The sequence below is a fragment of the Pseudorca crassidens genome, chromosome 7 (genome assembly GCF_039906515.1).
Source record: "Pseudorca crassidens isolate mPseCra1 chromosome 7, mPseCra1.hap1, whole genome shotgun sequence".
Lineage (NCBI taxonomy): Eukaryota > Metazoa > Chordata > Mammalia > Artiodactyla > Delphinidae > Pseudorca > Pseudorca crassidens.
In genome coordinates, this window is record NC_090302.1 from 4,442,668 (window position 1) to 4,459,787 (window position 17,120).

Sequence of the window (17,120 nt, forward strand, 5' to 3'; positions counted from 1 at the left end):
TAATGGTAATAAGAGCAATGTCTCTCTGTTTTATAAACAAGCAAAAATAAATTGAGTTTACACAGCGCCCTTTAGCACCTGCAAGCAGGCTTATTCTTTTTTTTCCTCCCCTTTTTTTAACTGTTTATTATGGAAATTGTGTAACACACAGCAACTTAGAACTCCTTGTATCCATCATTCATTTTCAATAACCATCAACTTTCTATCTCTTTATTTACCCTTTCCCACTTTAAAAAAATTAAAAAAGGTATATTCTTGATGGTGGTAAATGTTAGCAGTGATGAGTTGCAAATGTTATAAAGTGGTTCTGAATAAGGACAATTTAAATGAGGAAAACAAAGGACATTTTAATGGAAACTTTACCCCGAAAATAACCTGTTTTTCTTTCTTTCAATGTAGGACGGAAATTCTAACCAAGAGGATGACAAATGGTCGGGACGTATACCGGGGAGTTAATGCCCTACAGGCCAAGATCAACCTCATTGAAAGGTACAGAAATAGAAAGTGACGACATTTTCTGTGTTCTTCTCTCTAGCCAAAGAGTAGTTGTTCAACAGCAGAATCTGCAGTAAGGTCACCACGGTTCATATTCCTCTTCCAGCACTTTCTACGTGCATGACCTTGGACATGTTTCCTACCTTTCTAGGTCTTGGTTTGTTTATCTTAAATGAGGATGATAATAACAGTACCTGCCTCTTAGTGTTATTGGCAGAAGAAATGAAATAATGCATGTAAAACGTAGCATGCACTCAATAAACATAGCTATTTTAGTCTTTAAGGCTTTCACATAGACATGGCTTACTTCTGTCCATTGGAAAATGGAGCTAAATACTTCAGGCCGAGCCCCACTGCTCTCTAGCACGCGTTAGTTGGTGTCACTGCTGCTTGGTCTTTAGTTTTGTCTTTGAGTTCCTGGTCCGTGCAGAGTCCTCCCTCCCCTGATGGACAGGGAGACATGGACCTGTTTTACAAAGTCAGCGAGTCTAGTGGAGCTGGGCTCGTGTCCAATGAGGAACAGCAAAGAGCAGAAGAAACCTTTGGATTCTGGCCGCCCTGTCCAGCTTCATTATTCTTGCGCTCTGTCAGGAAGCCTGCTTCTCCTTCATTGGTGGGCTTCCTCGTTCTCCACGCCGGCCTGGCTGGGGTTGCCTTCCCCTTTTCTCCTCTACCAGAGAGACAGCAGAGACTAGCAGAGCCAAGGAGGCCATCTCACGTCAGGCAGGCCTGGGTTCCATTGTGGGTACCGCCTATGAGTCATGAAACCTTGAGCCAATGACTCGAGTTCTCAGCCCTGATTCCTGGCCTGTGGAAAGGACATAATCCCCTAGCTTCATCAGGTGATGGTGAGGGTAAATGGATTAGTGGGTATCGAGGTCTTAACCCAGTGTCTGTCACATAGTAAGTGCTGAGTACACATGTGTACTACTCTTGTGTGTCTACACTGAATGGTGAAGTTGTGTTTTTGGTTGGTTGGTTGGTTGGTTGGTTTTTAATTTTTTATTTATTTATTTGGTTGCGTCGTGTCTTAGTTGCAGCAGGCGGGCTCCTTAGTTGTGGCATGCAGACTCTTAGTTGCGGCATACATGTGGGATCTAGTTCCCTGACCAGGGGTCGAACCCGGGCGCCCTGCATTGGGAGTGTGGAGTCTTAACCACTGTGCCACCAGGGAAGTCCCTGTGTTGTTTTTTTTTTTAAATTGAAGCATAGTTGATTTACAATGTTGTGTTTAATCTTTGCTGTACAGCAAAGTGACCCAGTTATACATATATATATTTTTTTCATATTTCATTCTTTTCTATTATGGTTTATCACAGCATACTGAATATAGTTCCTTGTGAAGTTGTGTTTTTTACTAGGCTTGGTGGGAGATGCAAAGGGCTCAGGAGGAGGAAGCGTGATTTTTTTGGTCTGTAGCTCACCCCATGACCTTGGGCTGACCTTGGGTTAGGATGCCAGTGACACTGGGCCTGTGTAACAAGGGAGCTGGAACAGGGGTGAACACGCTGAGACCTTCCAGCTCTTAATATTCTGTGAGTCCATGAAGATGTCCATCATGTTGATTTTTGGCTTGAAAACTTAATTTTTATTTTTTCTCATAGGTTGTATGAAATAAATGTGGAAGATGTTAATGAAATAGACTGGGAAGATCTTGCTAGCACCATAGGGTAAGGCCATTTGTTTAATATCAAGCTAATGAAAAAATCAGAGAGGAGTTCTAATAAATGACTGCCTCTCAGATTTGAAGAACAGGACTGAAATTCCTGCTGCTTATGGAACTCATCTATAAATTGTATTTGTGTATATATGTATTGGGAACGCCCTGTCTAAGTACCGGACCAGGTAAATCAGACCAGCCCTCCCTCCGCTCCAGCCACCACCTCCACCCCAAGACACCTGAGGAGAGTGAATGAAATGTGTGCAGAGTCTCTTAAAAGCTTCATGGAGCACACCAGCTATGACTGGGACAAAGAACCCATGGTCCCTTTGCCCATAATTAGCCTTCTACCATTTGCCACGTTGACTTTATCATCCCTCCCTCCCTCCCTCTCCCGCTCCCTTCTACAAGGGAATAGAATTCTTTCCCTTAACCGTTTCAGTGTTAATGGTGGACGACATGTCCTCAGCAAGGCTGTTACTCTGCATCAGCACAGTGATCGTACTGAGGGCACCTGACACTGATGCACTACTATTGTCTAAAACACAGTCCCCATGCAAATTTCACCCAGCGTCCCAGTCGTGTCCTTTATAACACTTTCCCCCTGATTTAAGATCCAGCCCAGGATCTGTCTCCTTAGTGTCTTCTAATCTGCAGAGTTCTTCTGCCTTTTCTTTTTTTTTTTTTAATTATTGGAGTATAGTTGATTTATAATGTTTCAGGTGTACAGCAGAATGATTCCATTATAGATTCTTTTCTGTTATGGATTTTTTAAAATTTATTTATTTATTTATTTTTGGCTGCGTTGGGTCTTCATTGCTGTGCATGGGCTTTCTCTGGTTGGGGCAAGCGGGGGCTGCTCTTCATTGCAGCACGTGGGCTTTTCATTGAGGTGGCTTCTCTTGCTGCGGAGTACGGGCTCTAGGCACGCGTGGGCTCAGTAGTTGTGGCTCACGGGCTCTAGAGCGCAGGCTTAGTAGTTGTGGTGCACGGGCTTAGTTGCTCTGCGACATGTGGGATCTTCCTGGACCAGGGCTTGAACCCATGTCCCCTGCAGTGGCAGGAGGATTCTTAGCCATTGCGCCACCAGGGAAGTCCCTCTGTTACAGGTTATTACAAGATATTGAATATAGTCCCCTGTGCTATACACTAGGTCCTTGTTGTTTATCTGTTCTGTATACAGTAGTGTGTATCTGTTAATGCCTTTGTCTTCTATGACGTTGAAATTGTGGGAAAATACAGGCTGGTCGTTCTGGAGAACTTGCCTCAGTTGGGGAGTTTGTTAGACGCTTCCTCACTGTTGGATTTGGGTTTTGTATTTTACGTGGGAATCAGTCACGGGGGAGGCTGTGTTTCTGTCACCAGGTCACATCCCATCAGGAGGCATGTGGTTCTGATTTTGATCCCCTGGCTCTGGCGGCCTCTGCCACACTGCCCCACTGTAGAAAAGGAAGTTTTTCTCTTGGTGAAAAGAAATGGCCACGGGGAGATCTTTTGAGACCACATCAAGCTGCTGCTCGTCTTCGGTTTCCCTCAGGGGTTTTGGTGTGCTGTTCATTCGCATCTCTCACCCGAGGAGTGAGATGTCCTCAGTTGCCGCTGTCTGCCTGCATCGCTGCGGTCCTTGCATTTTCAATCAGTTCCTGCCACTGGAGGAGAGGCCACCACGGGGAAGACCTGAATTCACTGCTAGCCAAGCAGCCGAGAGCTGGCTGGCAAAGCACAGTCTCTCTAAGCAGCACACGTTGTTGAGCATCGCGGGGCTCAGGGGTTGGTGGGCTTTGGGAGGTGGGGATGCTGAGGGACTGTCTGGCCTTTAGTTTGGGAAGGGCGCTGAGGGCAGCAGGGCTGCCGCAGCCTGGCTGCCCTTCAGAAACGTGGCTGCTGGTGTGAGGTTGTCACTGATCCATTAGGAAGGGTGTAAACTGGTTCTGCTGGTTAGTTATTTACACCTCAGGATTATGGACGAAGAATGATCAGTCCTTTTTTTTTTTTTTTTTAAACTTGAGAATTGGAATCTTTTTGTGGCAGGCCCTGTTGGGAGCCACAGACACATGCCCGCGATTCCAAACCCTTTCCTCTTCTAGCTCGTCTCAGGAGTGGGGCACCAGCTCTTGGGTTTGTGGGTCCCTGGGAGGGGAGGGTGTTAGGGGCTTTGAAGGAAGGGTATCCTGCTGTGTACCCCACCAACTCCCGTCCTAAGAAGTATTCATGTCAACATGTCCCTCCCTCTGTAATATCAAACCGCTTTTGAAAAATCTGACTTTTCCAATAAATGTTTGTGTATCTTGTGACATTGCCTCAGATCACATTTCTTAAATTGAAATGGGTTTTTAATGATTTTAAGTAGAATTATATACTTAGATATTGATTGTTCTGGTTAAGGTTTAGAAATCTCAGAGCTGTTAAAACAGACATCATGGCATCCAGTCAAATACCATTGGAAATAGTACATCCTCAAAGCTTTAATAATGAGTTAAAACAGTGAAAATAATTAAATTAAAAGTTCGGTCTCTCAGGTTCTTTAAGCCTCCCTTGTGAATTATTTAGGCAGGATTTTAAAGAAAGCATCTCCACCTGATGAGATGTAACACCTACTTTGTCTGAAAATGTCCAGATCCGTTATTGTTACTTCTTGAAGCCTGAGCTTTGATCTGCAGAACAACCTGGGCGCAGGGCGCTGTGGGAAGAGGGAAGGCATAGATGCCCTAGAACTTGGGCTTTGCAGTCAGATGGACCGGGCGTCAAGTCCTGGGACTCTGCTCATCATTTAGCCAGCCTTGGGCAGGTCATTCCCTCCCTTGCCTCCACGTCGCGGTTTCCTCATCTGCGCAGTGGTTTAACAGGACCGTGATGAGGACGACAGCAAGGAGACAGTGCGTGGCACGCAGTGCGCACGTGGCGGGCAGCTGCTGCCATGAAGAGGCAGAAAGAGCCCAGCCGTCTTGTACTTCCACATACCTAGCAGATCCAGTTATTCCCACTAATCATATAACAACTAGATTAATTAGTCACTGAAACAAATATGCCACACTTTTATGGCTTAGGAAGTGAGTGCCCAGGAAGTGAAGTTAGTGATTTTCACTTTAAAAAAATATTTAAGATGTGGTTGTTTCTGTCCTACTTATTGTAAATGGAAAATGGATTTGACTCACCAGAATATCGTAAGCATCCACTTTATTTAGCTTTGTAAAGTAAAAAATCCAGACCCCTGCCTTTGCATTGTGACAAATATATAGTTATCCTAAATGTAGTGGTTAAGAGTGTAGGATTTGTGAAGTGTTGCCATTGGCAGCAACATGGATGGGCCTAGAGATGATCATACTAAGTGAAGTAAGCCACACAGAGAAAGATATCATGTGATATCAATTATATGTGGAATCTTAAAAAACTGATAACAAATGAACTTATTTACAAAACACAAATAGACTCACAGACATAGAGAACAGACTTATGGTTACCAAAGGGTTAGCGGGAGGTAGGGGGGTAAATTAGGAGTCTTGGATTAACATATACACACTACTGTATATAAAATACATAAACAATAAGGACCTACTGTATAGCACAGGGAACTATACTCAATATCTTGTAATAATCTATAATGGAAAAGAATCTAAAAAAATAATATATATATATATATATGTATAACTGAATCTTTCTGCTGTACCCTTGAAACTAACACAATGTTATAAATTAACTATACTTCCATTAAAAAAAAACTGATATCAAAAAAAAAGAAAAAAGTAGAATTTGGAGTGGACCCAATTGAAGTCCCAGCCCTTCCCCCCTTATTCACTGTAAGATCTTGGCCATCTTCTCTCGGTTTCACCATCTCCAAAACGAGGGATAAGTGTAGGAGCCCCCTCGCAGAGTGGTCGTGAGGGTTATTTGTTGCTCTGCAGAGAGCCCTCAGGGTGGGGCTGAAGACAATGTTAGCATGAGCCCCTGTGAGCTAGCGTTACACCTTGTCTTCCCAACTGGTAGTTGAGATTGTTCTAGTTTAGACAGAATTCGTCTTGTTGTACTGCTGGTTTTCTTCCTTTTGTGTGTGTGTGTTTAACCAGATGAACAATAGCTTTTCATATGTGTCTTATTTTTCTCACATGTGTAGACATGAGGATTAAGAAAGCTGCTTAGGTCTGTAGACCACCCCTCAATCAATGCACTTAGTACACAGGACTGAAATGATTAACTTTTAAACTGCCACTAACTTTTTGACACCTTTTCCTTTCTAAAGGGATGTTCCTCCATCTTATGTCCAAACTAAATTTTATAAGCTGAAAGCTACCTGTGTTCCCTTTTGGCAGAAGAAGACTTTTCCAGGTCAGTATTTTCGGTATCTGAATAATTAAAAGCGCAGCACATGGGGACACACGCTGGTAGTGTGACCTTGGGTAGTGACTTCTGGGAACCTCAGATTCTTCAAATGGAAAACGGTGAAAATTGGCAAATTATAACCCCTACCTGACAGGACTTTCAGAAGTACTAAATGAGATAATGAGCTTGAAAAGTGTGGTCACCAGGCTGCCGGGCGTTTAGCAAGCACTGGGTGAGTAGCTGCGCGTGCTTCTGGGTTGCACAGCACACGTGCTCACGTGCACACGCTCACACCACATGCCTGCACACACACTGATCCACAAAAAACTGGAGATACAGTTTCTTCTCTGCAGCCATTTGTAGGTGGTTTACATATGTAATTCCCAAACCTGGAGTGTCAGAGTCAGGTGGGGAACTTGGGAAAAAGGTACACACCTGGGTCTCATCCCAGACCCAGTCGATCCTAGTCTCTAGTCTGGGTCCAGAGGCCAGGGTTCTCTAACAAGCTCACAAGTGAGTCGCCAGTGGCCTGCCCAGCATCACTGTTTGGGAGCCGCTGGCCCGGGTAACGCCGCGCCCTGCAGCCCTGCAGCCCGTGACAAAATGCCCCTTGCGCTCAGCAGGCCCCTCCTGGGTTTGGACCCTGGCTTCGCCCTCCTGACTCTGACTTCGGGTGGGTCCATAACGTCTTTATGCCCCGTCTGAAAAACGGGCGGGCAATGGTGCCGCCTCATGGGATTGTTGAGAGGACTGAATGAGTGACTATGAATAAAGCAGGTAGAGCCAGGTGTTGCACACAGCAATGCCAGTAGCAACGCGTTGTCGTCATCCGCACCGTCCGTCCTTTGACCGTGGGAAGAGGCTTTGTCAGATCACCTCAAGATTCAATTTCTTTTCTTTAGAGATTATAGACTACCTTTATGAGACTAGTCTACCGTTGCTTAAAGAAAAATTACAGAAGAAGATGGAGAAAAAAGGGACTGAGATCCAGACCCCGGCAACCCCCAAGCCAGTCTTCCTGTTTCGAGACATCTTTTATTGTGACGATGACAGTGAGGGAGAAGACGGAGATGAAAAATGTTAAGCCGCTGATACTCTCTCTTGTCCATTTTTCTAGGTCTGGTTGTGTTTATATACGTGTCAATAAAGCTATTTTCACTATTGATTTTACTGAAGAAGGTGCAACAGCCAAAGGAAGGGTATGAAAATAATAACATATTGTGGAGCATTAAAAATTGATTCACATTTCATATTCAAGTTTGTCTGAATGTGAAAAGAAAGGCAAGTGTATGAGTTGATTTAATATTTTCTGTGCTATTATATTGAAAATAATTACAACTAATGGTTTTCATACAACAGCAGGATCCCAAGTCCCTCTAATGGCAGCAGAGGGTAGTCATGTCCGACGAACATTTTCTTTTTTTTTGGCTGCGCCACATAGCTTATGGGATCTTAGTTCCCCACCAGGGATTGAAGCCAGGCCCTCGGCAGTGAAAGCGCAGAGTCCTAACCCCTGGACCGCCAGGGAGTTTACCCCAATGAACATTTTCATGATGTGGATTCAACTATACGTGCATTCAGCAAAAAAGAGAATGTTTACAATTTTAATAATGCATGCCATTTTGCTTTCTGTTTTTCAATTGTTTAGATGTATATTTTAGTGTGTGTGCGTATTAGGTAAGTGGTACAGGGAAGTTTGTGTTCCCGCAAACTGGTTTCGGTTCCCATGTGCCTGTCATGGTGTGCGTATCTCATCTTCCTGAGTGTGATTCTAGTGTTTAAAGATAGGTATTTTTCATACAAGATGCCCTCTCAAAGCCAGTCACAGAATTCATCTGGTGTTGAACTGGAAAAAACAAAGAAACCAGCAATCTCTTCCATTGCTTCTGGAAAAACTGCCTCTGTTAGACTTCCCTTGCTGGCAAGGGAAATAAAGTGCCCAGGCTTCTAGCCTCATCTGTACAGGGGAGAACATAGAAAGGAAGGTGTGGGTGAGCAATATCCCATACAGTGAGGCCACCCTCTGGGCCAAGGTGCAGCACCCTTGTCTCCTGAGTGTAGCATCGTGATGTGTGATGTTGGTCAATTCATCCACAAAGCTAGGCATTTTTCCAAGCTTGCCGTCATCAGGGAAGGAAGAATACAGAGAAACAAGTTTAGGAGTCCTCAGTCACCAGTATATCCACAGCACCTATCATGGTGTTGTGCAAATAATAGACACTCGATACATATTCAGGGAACAAATGAGTATTTTCTTTTTAAAAATTTATTTATTTATTTTTGGCTGTGTTGGGTCTTCGTTGCTGCACGCAGGCTTTCTCTAGTTGCTGCGAGCAGGGGCTACTCTTCATTGCAGTGCGCGGGCTTCTCACTCTGGTTGCTTCTCTTGTTGTGGAGCACGGGCTATAGGTATGTGGGTTTCAGTAGTTGTGGCCTGTGGGCTCATTAGTTGTGGTGCACGGGCTTAGTTGCTCCGCAGCATGTGGGATCTTCCTGGACCAGGAGTTGAACCCGTGTCCCCTGCATTGGCAGGCGGATTCTTAACCACTGCGCCACCAGGGAAGTCCCAGAACAAATGAATATTTTCTTTTTAATAAGCATTTTGCCTTTAGTCACCTCCTTCTATCTGTCAAACATACCAATCTCCGGGCTGATGGGAATATAAATTACATGTTCCTTTTGGAGGACAATCCGGTAGAATACATCAAAGCCTTAAGAATGTACATATTCTGAGATCCAGCAGTTTCACTTCTAGGACCTAAAGAAATAATAGAACTAGTGTAAAAGAATGGCACATTTATAATATGAAAACTAGAAAAATATAAATGTTCTTTAATAGGAAATTTACTATATATGATGGTATATTCCTAGAATGGAATATTAGGCAGTAATTAAAAATGATAATGAGGGACTTCCTGGGTGATGCAGTGGTTAAGAATCCGCCTGCCGGTGCAGGGGACACGAGTTCGATCCCTGGTCTGGGAAGATCCCACATGCCGCAGAGCAACTAAGCCCGTGCACCACAACTACTGAGCCTGCGCTCTAGAGCCCACAGGCCACAACTACTGAGCCTGTGTGCCACAACTACCGAAGCCCACGCGCCTAGAGCCCGTGCTCCACAAGAGAAGCCACTGCAGTGAGAAGCCCGTGTACCACAACGAAGAGTAGCCCCTGCTCGCAGCAACTAGAGAAAGCCCATGCATGGCAACGAAGACCCAACACAGCCATAAATAAATAGACAGATAAATAAAAATTTTTTTAATGATAATGATAGATTTGGTTAACATACAAGGTAAACAATATAATCAACTAAAATACATACTGTTTTTCATTCAGAAGTGTACATATTATCTTCTTAATTTTGTAACAGTAAAAAAAAAAAAAATAGGGACTTCCTGGTGGTCCAGTGGTTAAGACTCCTTGCTTCCAATTCAGGGGGCACAGGTTCGATCCCTGTTGGGGGAACTAAGATCCCCCATGCTGCGTGGTGCGGCCAAAAACGAAAAAAAAAATTGTGTAAATAGAGATGCATTACAGTGTAAGGGAGGAATTAAACCCAAAGTGTTGACAGTGGTTCTCTCCGGGAAGTGGGATTGTAAGTTTATAGGTTAGAAGTCTTGACTTGCAAGTGCCAGAAAATCAGACTCAGATAGATCAAAGGCATCTGGGGACTCTCAGACTGAAAATCCAGAGGGAGAGGATGGATCCAGCTACTCAGAGTCCCCAGAATGTGTTTTCTTGCTGATTCTCAGCTCTCCCTTCTCCAGAGTCCACTTTATCTTCAATCCACACGAGGGGGCCCCTTGGTCCTGAGGGGTGCCTTCATAGAGCCCCATGTTATAGCATCCTTCTTATTATTACTTAAATAGAGGATGCCATTCAGAGAACAATAGCTCTTGCTTAAGTCCTGGGTTTTGTTCCCGGTGCCCAAATTAGAGCTTGTGCCCAACTCTGAGCCATCACTGTAGGCACAAAAATAGGATGGTCTTCAACCCATCTGGGCTCATGTCTGGAGCTGGGATTTAGCTCAGCCTGCCTTAAATGGCTGAAAGCGTAAATACCCCTGTGGAAAATCATGGTTGCATTAGCAGAAGAGGGGAGTGGACCCTGAGGAAGCGACCCACACATGTGCAGGACTGTGGGTAATTACCTGTGCTGTGAATTTTACCCAATAAACTTGTGTACTTGGTAAAAGTTTAATTTTTTAACTTTTTCTCACCCCTAGCTCCATGCCCTTCCCCCACCCCACCCCCCAAAATCTTACTTTTGCCAAACACCCTTTTGACATACAAGGATCCAGGAATTTGGAGGAAAAAGAAGGGAAGGGTAGACTGTATTTGTCAAATACAGGCCCAAGAGGAGAGAAAGGGGAAACCATGAGCGTGGTTTGAATGTGTAGACTTTGAAGTACCAGCAGGGCCCATTTGAGGAGACCCCAGTCTACTGCATGGAGAGAACAGACAGGAACAAACCACACTAGAGAGGCGGGTTGGTTGGTTAGCTCCCTGAGGGGGAGAGTTGGAGCCATGAAATGGACAACCCCATTTACGGCAAGAAAAAGGCAGAAGAGGAAACGTGTACTTGGCAGGGAGTGGAAGAGGAGTAGACTCAGAGAGTGAACAAGGGTAAAGAGAAGAAGGTGACCCATCTAACAAGAAACAAGACCGAGGAACAAATAAAATTGCTTTTAAACAGTCTTGACTGCATAATGTGAGAGTCCTTGGCCCAGTCCTTGGCCATTGAGCACTCTTCAGTAAGCATGCCTTTCAGCTCTTCATCTTAATTTGGAGACTTCATCGTCCAACAAAGAGGTCCAGAACTGCAGTGCACAGGAGTGTGTAATCAGACCATGGCATCTGTTCTCCTCAGAACACTACTTTTAGTTCAACAAGCATCATGGACCACATGCAGTGAGCCAGGTACTGTTAGGAGCTAAAGATGCAAGAGGGAACAATACAGACTTGGTGCCTGTTTTCTTGGAGGCTACACAATCTAGCACTTTCTGAACACCTTTCCCAGTCCATCTCCTGAAATAACACGCCATAGTTCTAATTCTTCGACCTCATCAAATAATCCATCGATCCATCAACCCACTCCTAGCCTACCCAAGTGTCCATCCTTACAATCCCTCCCTTCTGAACACCCTCGGCTCTTCATTCTCTCCCCCTGGTACTTCCCTGCTCAAGACCCCAGACCTGGATGAGCCCTTCCATCTGCCTCCTGTCTGCACCTGAAGAGCTGAATATTCCTAGAAGAAAGTCACACAGCTCAGCTGGTTTAATGACCGTAAACCTCAAAAAGACAGTGTTGCCAGCAACCCCCTATAAATTTATTTATTTATTGTTGGCTGTGTTGGGTCTTCATTGCTGCACGTGGGCTTTCTCTAGTTGCCGTGAGCGGGGTTACTGTTCAATGCAGTGCGCGGGCTTCTCATTGTCATGGCTTCTCTTGTTGCGGAGCACGGGCTCCAGGTGCACAGGCTTCAGTAGTTGTGGCACGTGGGCTCAGTAGTGCCAGCAACCCTCTAATAGGCTTGCTGTTCTTTTACCCACATCAGCTGTGTCCTACATTCAACCATCCCACAACCCTCTTCTGCCCTTTTCATGATTCACTGAGAAAACTGAAGCCATCCCCCATCAAATCCCTCTTCCCTGCACCAACCAGTCAATCCTACCTCCATCTATATTCATCCATCCTACTACAAGCTGAGTCCCTACACCTGAGCCCTGCAGTCTGTCCCTTCACATTATCTCAGAGATTTTGGTCCTTTGCTGATCCTTCTAAATTGTCAGTCTCACCTATTCTGCATCGCTATCACCATACAAACAAGCCATGGTATTAGCTATCTTTGATTCTATACATGTAGAATCAATTACCACTTTCTGCTACACTCCCCCCACTGCCTCCAACTTCTAAATGCTCATGTTCCTCGAGACTTTTTGGGCTCTTCACGTTCTCCCGATGCCTCGAAATAACATCTGTGTGCTGATGGCTCCCAAATGTGTAGTTATAGGTCAGATTCTCCCCCAAACTCCAGGCTACCTGCCATCTCCCTTCAAACGTCTGAGCCGTTTGACCATAAGGTTAAAAGGACTTCAGTTTTTCAGAGTAGTTTTAGGTTCACAGCAAAATTCAGAGGAAAGTACAGAGATTTCTGAAATACCCACTGCTTCCCCCCCCATATGCATAGCATCCCCCATTATCAACATTCCCCACCAGTGTAGTACGTTTGTTACAACTGATGAACCTACGGTGACACGTCATTATCACCCAGAGTCCATAGTTTTCATTAGGGTTCACTCTTTGATATGTACATTCTATGAGTTTGGACAAATGTATAATGACATGTATCAGTCCTTTAATATCAGAGTATTTTCACTGCCCTAAAAATCCTCTGTGCTCTGCCTGAAAGCTCAGTCAATTCACAAAGAAGATACACTAATTCTTAATCTGCACATGAAAAGATGTTCTACATCATTAGTTATTAGGGAAATGCAAATGAGGCACAGTTTTAACCCATTGGGATGACTGAAATTTAAAAGACTTACAATAGGGATAGTATTGACAAGGTTGTGGAGCAAATGGAAGTCTTATACTTTTGCTTATGGTAATTTAAGACGGTAAAATCACTTTGGGAAATGGATTGTAAATTCTTGTAATGTTAAAGACACACCTACCCTGTAATCCAGCAATTCCACTCCTGCATATTTGTCCATGTTAACTGAAAACGTATGACCATTAAAAGACTTGTACAGTAATGTTCATATCAGCTTTATCTATTAACAGTGGAAAACTTGAAACCACCCAATATTCATCAGTAGATGACTAAAAGAAAAAAACCAAATTGTGGTGTATTCATTGAATGATACCCTTCTCTGCAATAAAAATGAATTGCTGATACATACAATAACATCTGTGAACCTCATACACTTCATGTTGAACAAAAGCAGATGGTCAAAAGAATACATAGTGTATAAGTCCATTGATAGAGTTCTAGAATAGTCTAAATGAATCTATGATGATAGATATGTTGATAGAAGTCAAATCAATGTTTCCATTGGGTGAATGGGGAGAAGATTTTCTGCCAGGTGTCCCAAGGGCACTTTTCTGGCAGGAAGAAAATGTTTTATATCATGATTAGAGATGGTTACATGAAATTACGGAGTTGTTAAAATCCCTCAACTATACACCTAAAATGTGTACTTATTGTGTATAATTGTATATAAATTATATAAAGTTGACAAAATCATGGAATAAGAGGCTACAGTGAAGGTTAATGATGATGAAATCAATAGAAATTATAATGTAACAAATATTTTAGTAATTCATTAAGAACAGATCCATTTCAAATAGAAATAATGTGTAACATGTTCTTGGATTGTTGGTAATCCAAATAATGATGAGTATTGAGTCAAATGATCAAACTGGAAAAAGTACTGAAATTTTGACATACTGACATCTAAAACTCACAATCTGTAGCTAAAAATGAGAAAAATCTATGACAACCTAGTAGTAATGTGTTATCAATTCCAAGTATTTAGGTTCAGTCATTACACCAGAAACTTTATGTGTTCTGAATTCTTACAGCTTATCTGTGAAAAAAGGCTTGATACAAATTTTTTTTAACTTGACAATCCTAAAATTTGCATATTATAAAATGAAATATTAATTTGAAACTTTCATAAACGCAATAAAATTTCATCAATCTTACTAGAAAAAAGACTGAATTACGTTTGTGTTCCTTGTATAGAAAATGATCTTCAACCTCATTGCTGAGATAAAAGTGTATGAAGCCCAAATATATAACTTTTATAGAGTTGTGTTTTCAGCTTAAATATTTTTTTCTGAATTTTTAATATTTGTGGGGTTTGTCTGTTTTAAAGATTTGTAATTTGTGCTATTCATTTCAAATAAATATTAAAGACACCCCTCAAGTTGTGTAAACTTTGGGCTTTACAACTCCTGAGCATACCTTGGATCAATGAATCTCTGAGTGTAAAAAGCAATTCACGGAAAAACGCATTCAGTCTAATTTGATAAAGTTCAAAAACACGCTAAGCTTCATTATTTACAGATTAAAGACAATATTACCATTTGTAATACGTGGTAATATTATAAGGTAATAAACGTGGTAATATTATAAGGAAAGAGCCACAGCGGGCTCAGAAGCAGGATGAAATTATGACTTCAGTGGCCCTAGGTACTTTTTGCCTTCAGGGGCACTTTCCTCCTTAAAAATATCAACATTTATATTTTATGACTGTATTGGTATAAAGACAAATAAATGGTAAATATTAAAAGATTTTCTTCAACCTAATATTCCACTTGTTTTCTGATTTTATAAGAAGTTAAAACATTTCTTTGTGTCCCTAGCCCAAGCTACCCTGTAAAATGGAGGAGCCCCTCCGTTTAGGATTCACGGTAATATTCCGTTTCTTACACCGTGGTGAGTAGATTAGCGTTTTATAAATATCCCTTCATGGCTACTTTAATAAAAACGTATGTAATACATTCTTCAAGGATACACATTAAAGTGGTTATCTCAGGAAAACAGAGATTCCAGTGATTTTTTTTCCATCTTCTCTTCAAAAAAAGTGGGTTTTTTTCCAAGAGCCAGCCAGATCCCTAGTTTTCAAAAGCATTAATATTATTTTAAAAAGGATACCTACACAGGGCTTCCCTGGTGGCGCAGTGGTTGAGAGTCCACCTGCTGATGCAGGGGACACGGGTTCGTCTCCCGGTCCGGGAAGATCCCATATGCCGTGGAGCGGCTGGGCCCGTGAGCCATGGCCGCTGAGCCTGTGCGTCCGGAGCCTGTGCTCCACAATGGGAGAGGCCACAACAATGAGAGGCCCACGTACAGCAAAAAAAAAAAAAAAAAAGATACCTACACAATTTATAGTGCAATATAGTTCCACACAGTTTTGTAACTTTCTTATTTAAACACTGTATTTGAATTTGGCCAACACAGCCCACCAGGCAGGGAAAAATCTAGAAACGAGAATAACGGTCTTCGCCTCGCGCTCGGTATTGTTAAATTTCCATAACGGGCATCGGGGCTTTCCGATAAGCCACGCCCCCTTTCTGGAATGTTCTTCACCAGGACCCTGCCCCCTTCTTCCCTGGCTCGCCCCTTCTCTTTCTTCCGTTAGGGTTCTGTTCGGTAAGATCGTCGCTGGCTGACCTGTCTGGATCGGGCCTATCTCAGCCTCTGCTTTCCTTTAGAGCCTTGATCAGAACTAGTAATTATTTCGTTTTTCTGTCTCCTCTATTAGAGTATAAGCTAGTGGTGACGCCTCGTCGTCGAAGTCAGTAGTAAGCGTTAAAAAAAAAAATGGGTAGGCTTCCCAGGGGGTTTTACTGTTATATTCTGTACTGTTTTTTCCTTTTCCAATACTTAATGTATCCCTTTTCTATGATACAAAGTATATATTTCCCCCAAATTACGTGTTGATTACATATTATATTTTAGGTCTTTAAAGGAAATCTAAAGAGAAAAAAAATTCCTTCGCAACCCGTAACACCCCTGCTGAAACTCCTAAGGCGTCGAAAAGAGAAGAAAAAGGACTGGACGGAAAAGACAGCAGGGTAGGCGTCCAGGTCGCCCGGGGTGGGCGCGTCGGCAAATGGCCACTACCCGGAGAAATCCGGGGCAAGGCCGCGGTGAAACCTCGGCCTCAAGCTTTCCCCACGCCCCCCCCGCCCCTCACGGACGCTCCTGATTGGCCGGCCGCGGGAGCCCGGAAGTGACGCCACGCCGGGCTTCCCGGCCTCCCGGCGGAGCCCGGGCGTGTCTCTTCCCACGCCCCGCCCCTCGGGGCTCCAAAACAAGAAAGCGGCGGCCGGGGCGGGGCCTTCCGACGGCCGACGCCGCGCAGGGGGCGGGGCCTGTGCTCGGGGCTTCCTCGGGTTGGGTGGTCGGTTGCGGACGGAGGCGCCGTAGCGCGCGTCCGCACTTCCGTTCTCAGCCGACTGTGGAGTCGAGGCATGGAGGCGGAGGGGGGTTAGCGGCCGGGAGGAGGCCGAGACGGTTGAGGAGAGCGGCGGACTCGCGGCTGCAGTCCCGGTGAGCGTGGGAGCGTGCGCGGCGTAACCGTCGCAGCGCGTGAGGCCTGGGCGGGTGGGGGAGGGGCGGCGCGAGCGCGGCCGCGTCCCTCAGGAGAGTTGCGGCGCCCGAGGCGGGAGCATCCCCGCGGCGTCCGGTGGGCCGCCCTCTGGTTCTCTCCCTTCGCGTCGTCTGCACTGCCGTCCCGTGTGAGCTCTTCCGAGTCTGGGCGCTGCGTAGTTTCGGTGGGAGTGAGTGGGGTGTCTCGCTACAGAAGGTCTCTGTCCGCTCGGCGCCCCCTGCTTCCTCCTGCTGGGGTTCGTGCCTTTGGAGAGTGTGCCCCTCCCGAGTGGCCACCTGAGCCCTCCCTGCCCCACCTGAAGGCGATGGAGCGCTGACAGCCAGCCAGAGGGGCCTTTGCCGTCCTCCCCACCTTCCAGGAGCGACGATGTGCCTAGACCCGTGTGGCCCAGAAGGAACCGGGCACGAGGCTCGAAGGAAGAAGAACCCACGGCTGGTCAGTTAAAGCAGCAGAGATGTTAGCTACTGACGATCCTAGGGCTGAACTCACCTGCTAATTGGGGGACTTTCTGACAAAGTGCC

At 44.6% G+C, this 17,120-nt stretch overlaps 2 protein-coding genes across 9 annotated transcripts in view; both read left to right on the plus strand.

Annotated features, from left to right (window-relative positions):
• TTF1 (transcription termination factor 1) overlaps nucleotides 1-14,784 on the plus strand; it is a 32,268-nt gene extending 17,484 nt beyond the window's left edge. Inside the window, exons 8-11 of one of the 5 annotated variants that reach the window (XM_067742874.1) lie at nucleotides 400-489; nucleotides 2,100-2,165; nucleotides 6,393-6,478; nucleotides 7,375-14,784. In XM_067742874.1, coding sequence (XP_067598975.1) covers nucleotides 400-489; nucleotides 2,100-2,165; nucleotides 6,393-6,478; nucleotides 7,375-7,556 — 424 coding nt within the window. In that variant the 3' untranslated portion in view covers nucleotides 7,557-14,784. Of the gene's footprint in view, nucleotides 1-399; nucleotides 490-2,099; nucleotides 2,166-3,692; nucleotides 4,450-6,392; nucleotides 6,479-6,626; nucleotides 7,065-7,374 lie in introns of those variants that run through there. The other 4 variants (XM_067742875.1, XM_067742876.1, XM_067742873.1 and 1 more) reach the window with 4 other exon arrangements.
• Nucleotides 14,785-16,384: 1,600 nt separating this feature from the next.
• SETX (senataxin) overlaps nucleotides 16,385-17,120 on the plus strand; it is an 81,225-nt gene continuing 80,489 nt past the window's right edge. For all 4 annotated transcript variants that reach the window (XM_067742877.1, XM_067742879.1, XM_067742878.1 and 1 more), the window contains exon 1: nucleotides 16,385-16,538. The gene's annotated coding sequence lies outside the window, so the exon portion shown is untranslated. The remainder of the gene's footprint in view (nucleotides 16,539-17,120) is intronic.